General features: G+C 38.4%; 1 protein-coding gene across 1 annotated transcript; it reads right to left on the minus strand.

The window, feature by feature from the left end:
- Positions 1 to 1,157: 1,157 nt before the first annotated feature.
- On the minus strand, positions 1,158 to 7,285 carry LOC115362421 (up-regulator of cell proliferation-like). The gene is made up of 5 exons (XM_030056344.1): positions 7,001 to 7,285; positions 6,846 to 6,882; positions 4,352 to 4,618; positions 3,972 to 4,241; positions 1,158 to 3,637 (listed from the first exon to the last, which is right to left on the minus strand). Exons 1-5 carry the CDS (start codon positions 7,283 to 7,285, stop codon positions 1,158 to 1,160), a joined length of 3,339 nt encoding a protein of 1,112 aa, XP_029912204.1.
- Positions 7,286 to 16,003: the final 8,718 nt, after the last annotated feature.

Below are 16,003 nucleotides of genomic sequence, written 5' to 3' on the forward strand. Positions count from 1 at the left end.
GAATCCCTCACTGGATAGAGCTCTAATAGTTTAGTAGGTAGCTTGTCTGAACAAGCTCAATCAGCCATATCCAAAATTTCAATAATGCCACATCTCAAAGTTTACTTTCATCTCAGTGTTTCATCTCACTGTTCAAATTATTATTGAAACGTTCTCTTGGTCCTATCTAACTCACATTGTGAATAGATTTGAAATTACAACTACAAAATAATTCACAATTTATTTGTAGAAATTCAAGAAATAATTTAATAAGAGAACCCTTCCCCACATGAAGTCATGAGGCATCAATTAGCTTGATTATTTACTTAAATCAGCCCTTTACACCATGTGGCTAAGCTTAAGAGACAGTTCCAGTGATCTGGGCAATTTGATTTGTTGCATCTGGGTTTTGATTTTAAAAAGCCTATTGATACAGATTTCATAGCAATAATAGTACGGGTTTTGTTATTTCACTGGAAATGTCTGCTACTGACCTATAGATTTGAAGTCAATCTCTAATAAATGTCCATTCTTCTCTGTTCATATTGAAATCTTTGAAACTGATGTCAGAAGTTTATGTCAATGTATATGTGTATTTTTAAAAAATAATTTACATGCTATCTGTTTTGTTTGTATCTCAACAGATCTTAAATAAATATACACTGTAAATAATAAAAAATGAATCAGACTATGAAATCATAATTTTCCTTTATTATATAACAAAAATGTAAACATATGAGATACAAAGAATGGTAAAAATACCATTTTAATCCTTATCATCTACAGTACATGGTTCCAAATTATAGGTTCAGGTTTTTGTGGAACAATCGTGTTATTTTGTGATTCATCTAATACTGTACACTGAAATGTAGATTTCATTGTACAAAATGATATGTAGATGAATATATTACAAACATAGAAAGGTAAAGAAACAAAACAGGGGCAAAAACAGAGAAGTGACAGATGTGACCGCCTGCCAAGAAAAAGCATACACAGTTTCGTACTTTTTTCCATTCCCATGTTAACTTCTTTTCAGTTTAATGGCACTAAAGTCTGTCTGTGTTATGCAAAAATTCTGCTCCACTGGTTTAGTCACAGGTAAATCAAGAATTTTATACATTTTAATGCAAAGAAATACATTATCTGCATTTTCTTCAGATATACTGAATCTTCTTTTCTCATAAAGCTTTCCAAAAGCTTTCTATGTTCTTGACAAAATGTGTCAGATCATCTCTTTCTCTGCGTTTTTTCAGGTCTATGATTACTCGCTTTTTTAAAGCGTGCACTGTGTCGCTATACTCAGCACTGAATGAAGCCATAGGGGGAGTCCCATTCCACAGCTGAGGAATGTACCAGTTGCAAGTCTTTGGATCATGCTCCATCAAATCTGAGATGTCAGTGATGTTGTCCCTCCTCATCCTAGAGTCTGTCCGGATCATTTCATTCAGCTGCTCCATCAACTCTTTATCTCTTTTTTTCCTTTCATGAGTAGACATGTTGGAAATATTTGTATGCATAAAATGACACAATGGCCTCTTGTCCACATTCCCCAGTCTACTGAATGCCTGTAGGACAATCTCTAAGATGTCTGATATCTCTCTGGAGTTGTCCTCGGAAATACTGACAATTGTGACATCACTTAGTCCCACAGCAAGGCTTGCAACCTCCTTGTCACGTTCATGACTGTTGTCATCTTGAGCCAGTTGATGTGGTTTCAGTCCCTCAGTGTCAATGACCATGATGCAGTCACATCCCATTTCCTCCCTGACTTCTGTGTTGATACTGATTACCTGGATGAAAGCACCTCTGGTGCATCGTCCTACTCCAACAGGAAACCTGAGACCAAACATGGTGTTAAGCAGAGTTGATTTCCCTGTGTTTTCAGCTCCTATGATTGTAATGATCTTGATCTTACTGTTGGTATGCATAATATCATGGAGTTCAGTAAGTACACTGGTGATCCATTTCATTGGGATGTTTGATGCATCTCCATCAACAAGCTCAAGGGGGAACCCATCCAACAGCATCTGAGCACACATTGCAGGAAGGTGTTCCAAGAGGTTTCTTTGACGGCTGTACTCTGGCAAATTACATGCATGTGTATATAACTGCCCACACTCGCGGAGAAAGTGTCCCAGCCCTAAAGAACAATCAGAGATTTGCTTGTCAATCTCTGCAAGTCTTTCTGTTTCCTGGGGAGACTTCTGGCGTAGGTCTTTGTACTGATCCTGCAAACTTGATACCTGATGCCGAGTGAGATTGTCCAAATCAATCTCCAGCCATTTGAGGAAATAGTATTGTTGCACCTCTGAACTTACTAATACATGAAGGAATTCAGACATTTTAGCTGTCATCTGAAGTCTTTGCTGTTTCCTTCTGAGGTCTTCCTCCTGTGATTTCAGAGCTTTGCGGTAGTGCTCAATGCTTTGATTCCCAAGCTTTCGTAGTCTACAGCTCTCATTTTCCAGCAAAGAAAGTTTTTTCCAGACATGACCCTGGGAGGGTAGTTGTTTGTCTTTGAATTCTGAGGCATTGGTTATGTTCCTGGTGATCTTTTCTACATTTTTCCTGGAACTCTGGCATTCCTCACAATCTTCATCCACCTGAATCCCACAGGAACGAGCCTTGCAAGCCATATTTTCCAATGACACTGTGTTTGTAGGGTTTTGTAGCATCTTAGCAACTGATTCCTGAAGAGTTTTCACCAGTTCAGTCTCATTCTTTTTCTTAAGACTCACATTTGTTATCCTTAAGCTTGGTTTCACTGTCATCCTTGTTAACATAAAATGTTTTCCCAGAGAACGGATAACCAAAAACAGCTCTGCCTTCACATCTCTGCTTTCTAAAATCTTAAAGTAATCAGCTTCTGATTCATCACAGAAAATGTAAACAGCTGCGGATGTCTCACACAGGAAAGAGAATTGTTTGTCAAAGACCCTGATGTCTCCTCTTAGGTTGGCTACAGCGACAGGCTCAGTAAAAGTGTCTTGGTTCTTGACCCCAAGTGGGAGATACCAGCTGATTTCTACTAGCCCATCCGAAATCCTCTTGGGAGCATCACCACACTCCATATTATGATGACAAAAGGTGTCATGGCGGTCCTGAGGGTTTCTCAGCAGTTGGTTCAAGATCTGAGACTTGGACAAGTGGGTTTTCCCTAGTCTGACAAATGAAACTAAAGGAATATTAGAGACCACAATTCTTTCTTCACAAGCTGATTTTGAGAATGAAAGACTGGAAAGTCTAAACTTCCTTACAATCTCACGCATGGACCACAGCAGCATTGTGATTTCATTTGTTTCCTGGTTAGGCAACAAGAGTGGGATGGCAAATTGGCATAGTGACATTTTCTTAACTATCTCCTGTTGAAGTAAGCCATCTGAGCAGTGAAGTAATGCTGACATGATGTCCAGAGGATGAATCCCTTTATTGTTAACTCTGCTAAAGCTGTCATCACTGGAAATGCATTTGACACTCCTGGCGTTCACATCCATCATCATGAGTCTCTTCAAAAAGGCCCATGGAAGTTCCTGCATGGTTTCAGGTTTATTCTCTGCTGTATCAGTTTGATCAATCTCGATGATAGTGCTCAGTGTGAGCTTGTTTTCATACCGCTCTCTAAGTCCAATCTCTGATAGCACCTCCTTGAGACAGGGCTCTGCAAATCAACAGGAACAGACCAGGATATGTTAAGACCATGACATATTTTGCATTTCAGAAGGATTAGAAGGATTATCAAGAACTATATACTTTTATGGATTTTATAATTTGTGTGTTAGTTTGTTTGTGTATTCATTGACTGGTCTCATTTGTCATACTATATGTGAGACATTTTTTGTTAAGTAAAAATGTTAGAGAACATTTTACATTGGCTGTAACTATGGGCTGATACTTCTCTATATGATTTATTGCTATAATTATCTTACACTGGTATTTTTTATGCTTTGAAAAGATTTACACAAAAAGACTTACAAAAAAGATGTATATCTTACTTGTGTGTATGGTTATAGAGAGAGGCTTACTACGCCTTTGATTGTTCAGCACCGAACAGACAGAGATGATGTACTCTGTGTCAGGCTTTAAGTCTGACAACAGCCTGTGACTGTCTTCAGTGTATATTGCCAATGGCTCTTTTCCTGGGCTCTTGAGAGTTATTAGGAATCTATGTGGGATCTTCTCCATTTTGTCTCCTTTTGTCCATTTTACTAACAGAGCAGTGGCCTCTGACTGCTCTTTCACCAAGTTTTGGGGTGCTGGCACCGCTGGAAAAAGAAACAAATTGGCTATGAAGATGTTTAACTTAAACTCATTCAGTTAAATGTAAGCAAACAGTTATCAAAGGGATATGAAATTTCTTGGTATTTGAAATTACCTGTAAAAACAGATGCTGTGATCCATTCACTTAAATTGCCATTGCTGTCTTCTGTAGCCACAGAGAAGACATAGTTTTCACCCATTTTAAGATTGCTTATTTCAAAATTATTTTCTTGGATGGTTATGCAGTTCTCAGCATTTTCAGAAGAATCCCACTTCACTCTGAAGGATTTGGGTCCCTCCAGTCCCTCAGGAACTTGCCAGCTTAGAGTCACTTTGTCTGGCTTCACTGACACAAACTGGATATTACCAGGAGGGGGCACCACTGGCAAAAATAAGACATGGCAAGAAATTATTTAGCACCACATAAACAGTGTCACATATTTCAGTCAACCTACATATGACTGCTGAGCATTTGCTGTCTTGCTGTATCATCTTATGGCTTAGTTATAAAATCATGAACTTATAATTTATCATTAATCAGGGAATTCTGGTTTTACTGTTCAACAAGCAAACAAGGTGTTTCTATATTGTAACTGGCTTTGGAGTTGTAGAGAAAAAACATGTTTTAAAAGGAACCCCGGCTATGATGACTTGTAGGCCTTAATAAACCACGATTGTTCTCTTATACTTGAATATGTTATTAGAAACAGATAAAATACGGCCATTGCTTTAAAAATCCACATTGTTTAGTACATATTTTACCTACGGAGGCAGCCATTATTTTACCTGCGCAATGCACCCTGGGGGCAGTGACGTAAAAAGGTTGCACTGGGGAGAAGAGCACCAGTGGAACAGGTAGAGGAATCTGTATTTTCTGCATTTTTATATTTGACTGTGTTTTCAATAATGAAAATACAGTCAAATATAAAAGTACAGGCTATGTTTGGTCTGCTTGGCTATTATGACCCTGACACACACGCGATCTCGGCCGTCGTACGTGGTCGGCGGTAGCTTTTGCGCCTATTATTACTATTATTATTATTACACATGTTGAATCGGCTGCTCGTCGGGGTTTTTCTTTTTCACGTATCCATTTCCCCCCCCGCAATTATCTGCCTCCTCATAAAACCGCCACCGCCAATATCTCACTCTGAACTCAGTTCAAAACTTGAGAGCCCTGCTACCTGTTGGTGACCCGGTTCCGATTTGGTAGGCTAGCGCTCTCCCGGTCCTGGAGGCTGACGAGGGCAGCCCATAAGACGTCTCGGTTGATGCAAACTGCATCAAAGTTCCCGTGTGCTGTGATGCACGGCATATCTACAACAATGATCAAACCCGTAAGCATCTTGTCAGTGCGTTTCACTGTCATATCCCCATAATGTTGGCTGTAATGCATGACCGCGGTGGATGCTAAATCTGAAATCATTTTTATGGATCTATATGCTTACGTTGAACAGCTGCTGACAAAAATTGGAGCTCTCGACAACACACTCTCTCTCTCGGTTGTCATGGAGACGCAGTTGTTGTACAGACGCCATCGATTTCGCCCCACTCTCGCCTCATCAGGGACGGTTTCTGCTATGGGCAGTGTGGGCAACCGACCAGGGCGCAATCTACTTGGGGGCGCACGAGAAAATAAAAAAAATCGCCAGTTTTCTAGACTACCGTATTGACCCGCACATGCCGCGGCACCGGGGCACCGTCAGTCGGCATCAGGCGGCACCATCACCACCGGCAGGTACCGCGCCCACCCGGTCAGGTCTGCCGGATCTGACAGGTGACCTGCCTGATGCCGGTCAGTGCCGCGGTCGGCTCGCCTGATGCCAACTGATGGTGCCCCGGTGCCGGGGGGGGGGGGGGGGGGGGGGGGGGGGGGAGTAGTAAACATTTCGTTTGGGTTCAAACTGAAAAGGCTGGACAGATGACATGTTTGTTGCTGTAAAGTCACAAAAACGGGCCCAGTGGAATAAGCGGACAACCATTTGACGTCATTACCCAGAATGCAGTGCGACGTCAACAACAATGGCGACCTACGAGTGAAATTATAATTTCAAATTTTATAAAAACGAAGACATTTGTAATGTTTTCCGTATCACATTAATATGACTGATACCAACATTAATCTTATAAAGCCTACATGTCATCATAGTCGGGGTTCCTTTTAAAACCCAGAGGGTCTTTATATGGGTATTGTACCACTTAGCACATCAGTAGTTTTTTTTTTTTTTTTTTTTTTTTTTTTATCTTTGCCTATGTGTTACTAAAACATTTTTTCCAAGTTAATTCACAGCTTGTGCTTAAGGCAACTCAACAAGGTTGACCTCTATGCAGCCTCATGCAGCTCCTATAGCACCAATCCAAAGCGCATCTGATAATGTGTAATAACCGGACAACATGGTGGGGGTCAGTTTATATGTTGAGTTGCTTGAAATGAGCGAAAACTGTTCTCAGTCAAGATGGAGTTTGCAGGTACTCAGCACATGGGAGATTTCTGTGGTGCTGACAAGTTAGGTTGCTTGTTTCTACTTTTGTCCAGTCAGCCTGACAAATCCCTGGTGAGGAGCCATATAAGCTAATGCAGCATGTATGCGGATGTTTGTATGCATTACCTGTATCAGGTCGGAAAGGGGCTTGGCGCTGCTTAGTCTGAAACAGAATCAGTACAACTAAGGAACAAGGTACACTGAGAGCAACAAAATCTTGTTCAATTGTTTTTCTATCCTCTGATTTCTGTTTTATTTTTTCAGAAAAAATCGCCACTCACCTGTGCTGCACCACACTGTCTGTTCTGCGAGATGATGTCATGTGTCTTATGATTTCCCTCTGAACAAATGCGGCAAATTGGCATCTGATCAGTCCTGCAGAAGAAATCTAGAGGCATGTGGTTGTGGTGACAGCGCTTGCCCTCGACCTCACCGGACACATCTAACAGCTTGTGCCTCTGCATCGGTTCCACTTTGTAGTGCTGCCTCACATCGAACTCACAGAGGGAGACATTGCAGGTCAAGCAGGTCTTCACAGCTTTAGCCAGGTGGCAGATTTCACACATCACCTCCCTTTGTCTATTTTCATTGAAAAACATAACCAAAAAAAAAAAAAAATATATATATATATATATATATATATATATATATATATAAGTATAAGTATGAAGGCATAAAGTTTCTTTCATTCTTTTTTATTCTATTCATCATTATTATTATTTTATAAAATTAAGGAGCATAAGGACTTTCTTTTTTCTGAATAAGGTTTTAAATTTGAAGATGAGGGATAGCCATCACTTGATGGCTTGATGAAATATCCTCATTATAAGTTTTGAGTCTTTCTCTAAGACAAAGGTCATTCATTTTGTGAAAATTTGTGAGAATTTACAGGATGCAGGATCATTTGACTGTCACTATAGGACCCTGCTCACTGCTTTTATAATTATGTCAGGCCTCATGTATATACTATATTAATGAGGTAAATATAAAGTGTCTCACATGTCATGTGGAAATGTGTCCTCCATGTCATAATGCCAATCTCCAGATTCAACACTCTTGGCGGACGAGTATCCAGATGTGTCAGAGTATGTAGATTGTGCCCTCTCCACATAGTTTCTATAAAAACAATAACAGATTTAGAGAAACCCAGTCAGAAAAGACTGTACTTATTATTACATTTCCCAGTCTCCTCAATATTCTTCCATTAGAAGCTACAAGAAATTATAGCTATAGTAATATAAACCTAAGGCTGGGTGGATTTCAATAGCACATTAACTATTTTGCCTTTACTTAATTCACGTTTTATCTTACTCACCCTTAAAATATCCCTGAAACGTGGAGAACAATTCTTCATGAAATATCATGAAATTTCAGTATTTAGCCACATTACTTTAGATGCACAGGAGAGAAATCATATACAAGATAGAGGCCACAATGGTGGTTTGAGATGGAAAATAAAAAAGCGACCAAGATGTTGCATCCAAGCCTTTGAAATTAAGCCTTTGAATTTCAGAATACAAGCAGCGAAGTTTGGGTGAATTATGATTCGCATCACTAACCTATAAATAAAAAAAACTCTCTCTGTGATGCATTTACTCTGATTTGCTTTGTTTAGTTGTGAAAAAATTCTATGAATTAATCATGTGAGAGGTGTTGCTGTGGCCCTGCAAATGTTAGGACACTAGTCAATTAATCTATTTATTACATACACAGAAACTGTAGTTTGCACACATACAGAATGGTAATTCCAAAAAGCTGTATTTACTGAACTGAAAAATGATGAGAATTTTCCTTCTCAGTGCTGAGTCTGCTTATGGACTCATGTGACACAGTTACAGTTTCAGATGAATCATTAGCTCCTCATAATGAATAACTGATGAATACTGAGCCAATAACCGACTCCTGCAGCTCAAGGTACATTTACAGTAGCTATATACTGTCAATATTACGTTGAATGGCTCCTTACTGTTTGCTTGTGAAATGTGGAGGGAAATCCTTTGAATTATCAGACATTTCTGACGCATGATCAGAGGATTTAGGCCATTTGCGTGTCATTCTGAAAATTATACAGGGAAAAAAAGATAAATGACAGGATCATATATTATTTTTTCAAATAACGGAGCTATTAAAATTAATCACTCTGAAAATTATGCAGTGTAAAAAAGAGAAGTTACTATAATATACATCACAATGAAGAATGAAAAAAGAAGAAAGATGTATTCATACATAGATGTTTGCTGGATGTACATGTGATGTCCCCAGGGCTGAGGCACTCCAGTAGCTGTTTTTGTATGAACAATTCTGCAGGGGGAAAATATGACCATTAGCAGTTTTAAATGACAACTTGCAATAATATGGGGAATTGGGAAGGTACCCACTTTGTGTTGTAATTAAAAAGACAACTTTTGGCTTCAGGAGGAAACTGATAGAATGTAAATAAACTAAATTCAGTTGTATAATTTATAACTACTTGCTCAGCCTTCATAATTCTGTTGTACATGCGCATGACAGGATTTGCAAGTTAAGCACCTACTGGACGACTGTGGTTTGTCATCTGAAACTGGTTGAAGCTACTGAGCATAGGCTGAGAGACTACTTGTTGCAAAAGTAGCAAAGTGATGTATGTGATATGTATGTAGAATTTAAACAAGATCTTTAACTGGAAACTGTCTGATGTATGAAAACCAGACAGGTTAATGGAAAATATATTTTTAAGTTAATGTCTAATCAACTGATTTTAAAACCTGGCCAGGTTTTTAAATTCCACTTAGCCATGTAACAATAATGGCTTTTAAACATTTTTTGTATGTGTGCCTTGGATGTTTTTTTTTTTTGTTTTTTTTTTTTTTAAGTTTACATGTCCTATTACCTTTAAAAAAGAGACAGGGAGATACAAACACAACAGAGACAGAAACGATTTAAAGCATTTTAAAGGGAATTCTACTGTAAATTTGTTCAAATGAAACCTGTGCAGTGTGCCATCTTACTGTTGTTTGCAAAATAAAAAATTATAAAATGTTGTCATTACCATCTGAACTATGAAGCTGCCAGCTGCTGGTTTGTAAACAGCTGGAGAGTTTCTGGATTATTGGGATAAAGTTATGGTTTAAAATGAATCATTAGTGAATCTGCTATCCCTAATGATGATTACTGGTTAGTGCTAAGGCAGTAATAAACTCCTGCGAGGTAGACACGTTTACAGTAAAGCATGATATTACTATCTCTCCTTCCTTACCGTCTGTCTGTGAAATGTGGAGGCATTTGTGATGCTCGACTGGACGATGTCGAGCCTTGGCCCTTCATTCTGAAAATTCATCAGGAAAAGAAAAAAAGAAAACTTCATGTATTCATATATCATATTTTTCAAACAGGACAGCATTGGGCATATTCAAAACCACACAGTCACCATATCTAAAGCATTTGAACAGGATTATATTGTATATTTATTTAAATTGAATCTATGCAAAGTGTGTCATCTTACTGTTCGTTTTTGAAAAGAAGAGGACTATCCCGGGAATGATAAGACACATAGCCGCTGGATGTTGACCTGGAGAGTCATATTCCAGTTTTAGTCAGTGTTTTAAACATCACACAATGTCCTGTGTTTTACATTAAAGCTCTGTTCACTATATAGATGTAGAATCAGACACAAAATAAACATCTTGAAGATGGATCTAATAGCAGTGAGTCAGCATGGTGCTTATTTAACAAATCTCCTTGGTGTACAAATTACATCCATATATTTTTAGTATTTGTTTGCTTTCCTGAACTGTGAAAAAGCTCTATGAATAAATCACCGGACCGACAGGTGTTGCTGTGAAGATTCCAGTGGATTCGTTTGACTATTATCTACTGAGTGCCAGAGCAAAGCACTTCTTTTCTGTAGTGTATACAGATAAAGATTGGCAATTACAAAATGTTGTCATCACCATCTGAACTATGAAGCTGCCTGCTGCTGATTTGTAAACAGCTGGAGAGTTTCTGGATCAGTGGGATAAAGTTATGGTTTAAAATGAATCATTAGTGAATCTGCTATCCCTAATGATGATTACTGGTTAGTGCTAAGGCAGTAATAAACTCCTGCGAGGTAGACACATTTACAGTAAAGCATGATATTACTATCACTCCTTCCTTACTGTCTGTCTCTGAAATGTGGAGGGAAATCCTGTGAGTTATCAGACATTTGTGACGCTCGACTGGACGATGTCGAGCCTTGGCCCTTCATTCTGAAAATTCGTCAGGAAAAGAAAAAAGAAAAATTCATGTATTCATATATCATATTTTTCAAACAGGACAGCATTGGGCATATTCAAAACCACACAGTCACCATATCTAAAGCATTTGAACAGGATTATATTGTACATTTATTTAAATTAAATCTATGCAAAGTGTGTCATCTTACTGTTCGTTTTTGAAAAGAAGAGGACTATCCCGGGAATGATAAGACACATAGCCGCTGGATGTTGACCTGGAGAGTCATATTCCAGTTTTAGTCAGTGTTTTAAACATCACACAATGTCCTGTGTTTTACATTAAAACTCTGTTCACTATATAGATGTAGAATCAGACACAAAATAAACATCTTGAAGATGGATCTAATAGCAGTGAGTCAGCATGGTTCTTATTTAACAAATCTCCTTGGTGTACGAATTACATCCATATTTCTTTTAGTAGGGGAGAGTGGGGTAAATAGTGCCAATTTTTACTTAAAGTGCCTTTAAAGCGAAGAGATTACAGTAATGCCTCCAACTAAAATATGGACATATAGTTTGGGATGTTGTGCATCCCTGGGAACAATCACTTTGGATCTTATATAAACTGTTTGAGAAATATAGCTTTTGAAAAAAAAGTGATTTTGTGGCACAACTTGCCCCCAGTGCGGGGTAAATTGTGCCATTAGAGAGAATACACTGGGGTAAATTGTGCCATTGATAATTGAAGTAAAACAGATCATTTTAATCTCACAAATGATAATGCTATATAAAAGCAAAACAAATTCAATACAAAATTATTTATTTAACATTTATTTATTATTTTAACAAGATCACAGGCCACTTTTCTATAATGAGGCCTAGCGCCACATGAACACATACCCAGAACAAAATAAAAAGTCCAAAATGAGCACCTGCAAATCATCTTCATCTGAATCTGAATAGTTTTAGTGATCAAAGGTAAGAAGACAATGTACAATAACAATAAAACACAAGAAAGTAATATATAGTATGTAATCACAAGTTGTGCCACTGGCACAAATTACCCCAAGGCCCTTTGGCACAAATTACCCCAAGCCCACCATTTTGAAAAAAATGCATCCCCCAGCTGTTTTGAGCTAACATCATGCTAACTGTATAGACTCATGGTGTAGCTTACTAAAGTACTAAAACCTGTGTGAACTGTTTTCAAAGTTTTCTATAATTGTTCAAACACAGCAATCAAAAAACCTTGATCATAGAAATTTTACTTTGGAGGGCAAAAAAATGTTTTTTGAACTTAAATGTGCTTATCTCTCAAGCCATGTGTCTCCCTTCTTTGCAGGATGAGCGAAATGGATGCCTCTTCAAAAATATGTGGTCACATGACCAACTTCTTCTATAGTTTTCTAGATAACAGGGGTGGCACTACTTGCCCCTTGGCACAAATTACCCCACTCTCCCCTATTTGTTTGCTTTCCTGAACTGTGAAAAAGCTCTATGAATAAATCACCAGACCGACAGGTGTTGCTGTGAAGATTCCAGTGGATTTGTTTGACTATTATCTACAGAGTGCCAGAGCAAAGCACTTCTTTTCTGTAGTGTATACAGATAAAGATTGGCAATTACAAAATGTTGTCATCACCATCTGAACTATGAAGCTGCCAGCTGCTGATCTGTGAACAGCTGGAGAGTTTCTGGATCAGTGGGATAAAGTTATGGTTTAAAATGAATCATTAGTGAATCTGCTATCCCTAATGATGATTACTGGTTAGTGCTAAGGCAGTAATAAACTCCTGCGAGGTAGACACATTTACAGTAAAGCATGATATTACTATCACTCCTTCCTTACTGTCTGTCTCTGAAATGTGGAGGGAAATCCTGTGAGTTATCAGACATTTGTGACGCTCGACTGGACGATGTCGACCTTTTGCCCTTCATTCTGAAAATTCACCAGGAAAACAAAAAAAGTAAAATTCATGTATTCATACATCATATTTTTCAAACATAGTCAAAACATAGGCATAGTCATAGTCAAAACCACACAGTCACCATATCTAAAGCATTTGAACAGGATTATAATGTATATTTATTTAAATCACCCGCGACCCTAGTGAGGATAAGCAGTTTAGAAGATGAATAGAAGAATTTATTTAAATCAAATCTATGCAAAGTGTGTCATCTTACTGCTCGTTTTTGAAAAGAAGAGGACTATCCCGGGAATGATAAGACACATAGCTGCTGGATGTTGACTGTGGCGACTTAAACCTGAAAATCAAATATGTTGTGTTAATGATGGATAAAATACACTGGTAAATGGTTGTACTTGCTTCTTTTTCAAAATGTTGTTGGTAAATTGTCTAAGGAACAGGTAGCGAATTTCACGTGATGCAATATCCAGAAATTTTTGAGGTGGGATGTGTCCTGGAAAGCTTGAGCATGGTGCAGGTCCAGCTTGCAGTCATCAGGAATAACGTGGTCTCTAATGTTTTCAATTTTTTTTGCCCAGTGAAAAACATCAAGACATTTTCACATTCAACAGGGTAATGTTTAATATATTGGAGCACTGATGAGGCGGTCAGTAGTGCTGAAACCACCTGTGGGATTATATCAGTGTTCTGTTAAGAGGCCAGGGATATAATCTCATCTGGCAGCATTTACAGTGCGATTCAATTCCATCATTAACCCCCTCAACTGCGAGAAAAACTGTGAGTAAGTCATAACTGTGACTGGTTGCTTACGGTTTGCCTGTGAAATGTGGACGGAAATCCTTTGAATCATCAGACATTTCTGACCCCGGACCACAGGATTTAGGCCGACTGCCTGTCATTCTGAAAATTAGGCAGAAAAAAAAAGATAATTTGCAGGACCATATATTATATTTTCAATTATATTTCAAATATCAAATATTTTCTATTATATTTATTTGGCACCCACTTTAAAAGACTACCCTTATAAAGGTTTTATGACTGGTTTATAGTTAGGTTATTATATAATTAGCTGTTTTACTCCTTAATTACACAAATGTGTTGTTTTGTTGTGTTTGCATTTAAAATACTTAAAATGGTTGGTTTTGATTACCCTAACAAGACCATAAGCTTCTGCTATTTCCTTAAACAGGAAAAAATTATCCTGGTAGCATTATTATACGAAGGAGTTGCTACAATATTCCAGGAAGGTTTGCTTACTTTTTGCCTGTGGCAGGAGTAGCCATGTTCTTTGAGTCAGCAGGCATCTCTGACAGAGAATTGTCAGAGAATTTAGACACAAGACTCTTCACATCCATCCTGAAAAGTATCCAAAACAACAAAGTGATTACTCATTGGCTGTGCTGACCCCATGATGTATGTGTTGTACGGGACAGCTGCAGACAATTGTATGAGACATTTTCCAGTCCTGCTATTAGCTTGGGTGACTTATAAATTATATGTGCCAGTATGATCAGTAGACGATTTGAGGAGGGGGATAAGGAGGGCATCCCCCTTATGGGCAAAATGACCGAAATGCATCCCCCTTGTTATCCTGAAATGGAAGTATAAAGTATCTTCTACCCTGATGAAATTCATTGTCTAAAAAACAGAGTCAACACGTCCTGCAAGTGTGCAGGAAGTGGGCACGGCTGAACTCATCCTCAGAGAAGACCTGGCTTCCTCTCACCATGTGACCTCTCAAGGCCTACAGAACTGCTGCGGATTTTTACCTTGCAGTGTTATCCTCCACAAGATGGGAACACTCAGCTGGGACTTTAGACCTTCAGACCTTTGGACCACACTGCCATTAAATCCTGCAGATGTGTTGCACAAGCATATCAAGAAATATCATGACGTCATCATCACCGCATATGATCAAAAGGTGACATTATCTAAGATCTGTGGCATGAAAGGTGAGAGCCATTGCACTTTTGGACAGTTTTGCTATCAATATTTACAACCCCACTGGAAAAAATGATGAAGGACTTTCTAGGACTTTCTGTCTGTTTGTGTGCCAGCTGTTAACTCACATAACTCACTCTGTTCTGCTCAAGTTACAGTCAAACTTAGAAGATATTTCACATTTAAACAAAGACCTGGGCTAGTTTCCCCCCCAAATCAAAGACTGCAGGCACAGTCCTCTAAACAAAATGCAGTATTAGACCAGTATCCCCATGTTGTTTGAGCACGATGTCCCAGGACACGCTGAACATGATTTTGTTGCAATTACATTTTTTCTTGTGTTTGTATTCTTGTTGTGCAGTAAATAACCAATGTATGATTGCTATAGTATTGTTTATACGTTGTGTGCTACTATCTCTTCCTCCTCCTTGAGCTCACTGATCCTTCTTTACAGGTAGGCTATAGGCTATGAACTACCTGATCAACAGAAAATAATCACTTTTATATTCACTCAGTTATTTTCCACTTTGTAAACGGTTACCCTAAAATGACATTACATGCAAGCAGAGTGGGTGTAGTATCTCTCTACACTATTCTAGTTAGTCAATGACAAAGCTGTTGAAGGAGGGAAAATGATTTTAATCTAAAAAAGTTCCACCACTTTCTGGTTTATGACACCTTTGTACGAAGTTAATATGTACACCTATCATGTTCAGTTCATCATACAGATGAGAAGAGCAAACAAAATACAGTAAAGACTCATCAACCCAAAACATTTGCTAGTTTACTTTCTGAAAAACAAGGTTCCTTAAAAGCAGCTTTACAAAATGAATTTTAATGCATAGTAAAATAACCCATATATTACATCTGGAATGAAAAACTGGCTTACCTGGAGGGGACCCATGATGGGTTAATCAAGCCTCTAGAGACTTGATATGAAGGTGCTCGCTTTGATGGTGAAGTTTTATATGGGCGGAGAGTAGAGTTAAGTGTTGAAATCATGCTGCAATAAATCTGGACCAGGACATGCCTGATATCATTTACAATCTCTGTCAAATTGAACTTTGCCTCAATAGAACCTCATATAGTCAGAAACATGTATCATTGTCATGCAGGTATCAGGTATTATTCACACGCCTTTGTACTCAACTTTTCATGCTTGAAGCTGTTTGTGTTTGTTGTTGTGATGTGTAACAGAAAGAAACTGATGGAGTCAGTGGGT

This window comes from Myripristis murdjan, chromosome 1 (genome assembly GCF_902150065.1).
Source record: "Myripristis murdjan chromosome 1, fMyrMur1.1, whole genome shotgun sequence".
NCBI lineage: Eukaryota > Metazoa > Chordata > Actinopteri > Holocentriformes > Holocentridae > Myripristis > Myripristis murdjan.

Bases quoted from the DNA above. Each gene is read 5' to 3' on its own strand.
- LOC115362421 (XM_030056344.1), bottom strand. From the start codon at position 7,285: ATGTGTGAAATCTGCCACCTGGCTAAAGCTGTGAAGACCTGCTTGACC. The intron at 6,883-7,000 runs GTGAGTGGCGAT...ATTCTGTTTCAG, and splicing joins GACAGTGTGGTGCAGCACAG to ACTAAGCAGCGCCAAGCCCC. The intron at 4,242-4,351 runs GTAATTTCAAAT...TTCTTTTTCCAG, and splicing joins CACAGCATCTGTTTTTACAG to CGGTGCCAGCACCCCAAAAC.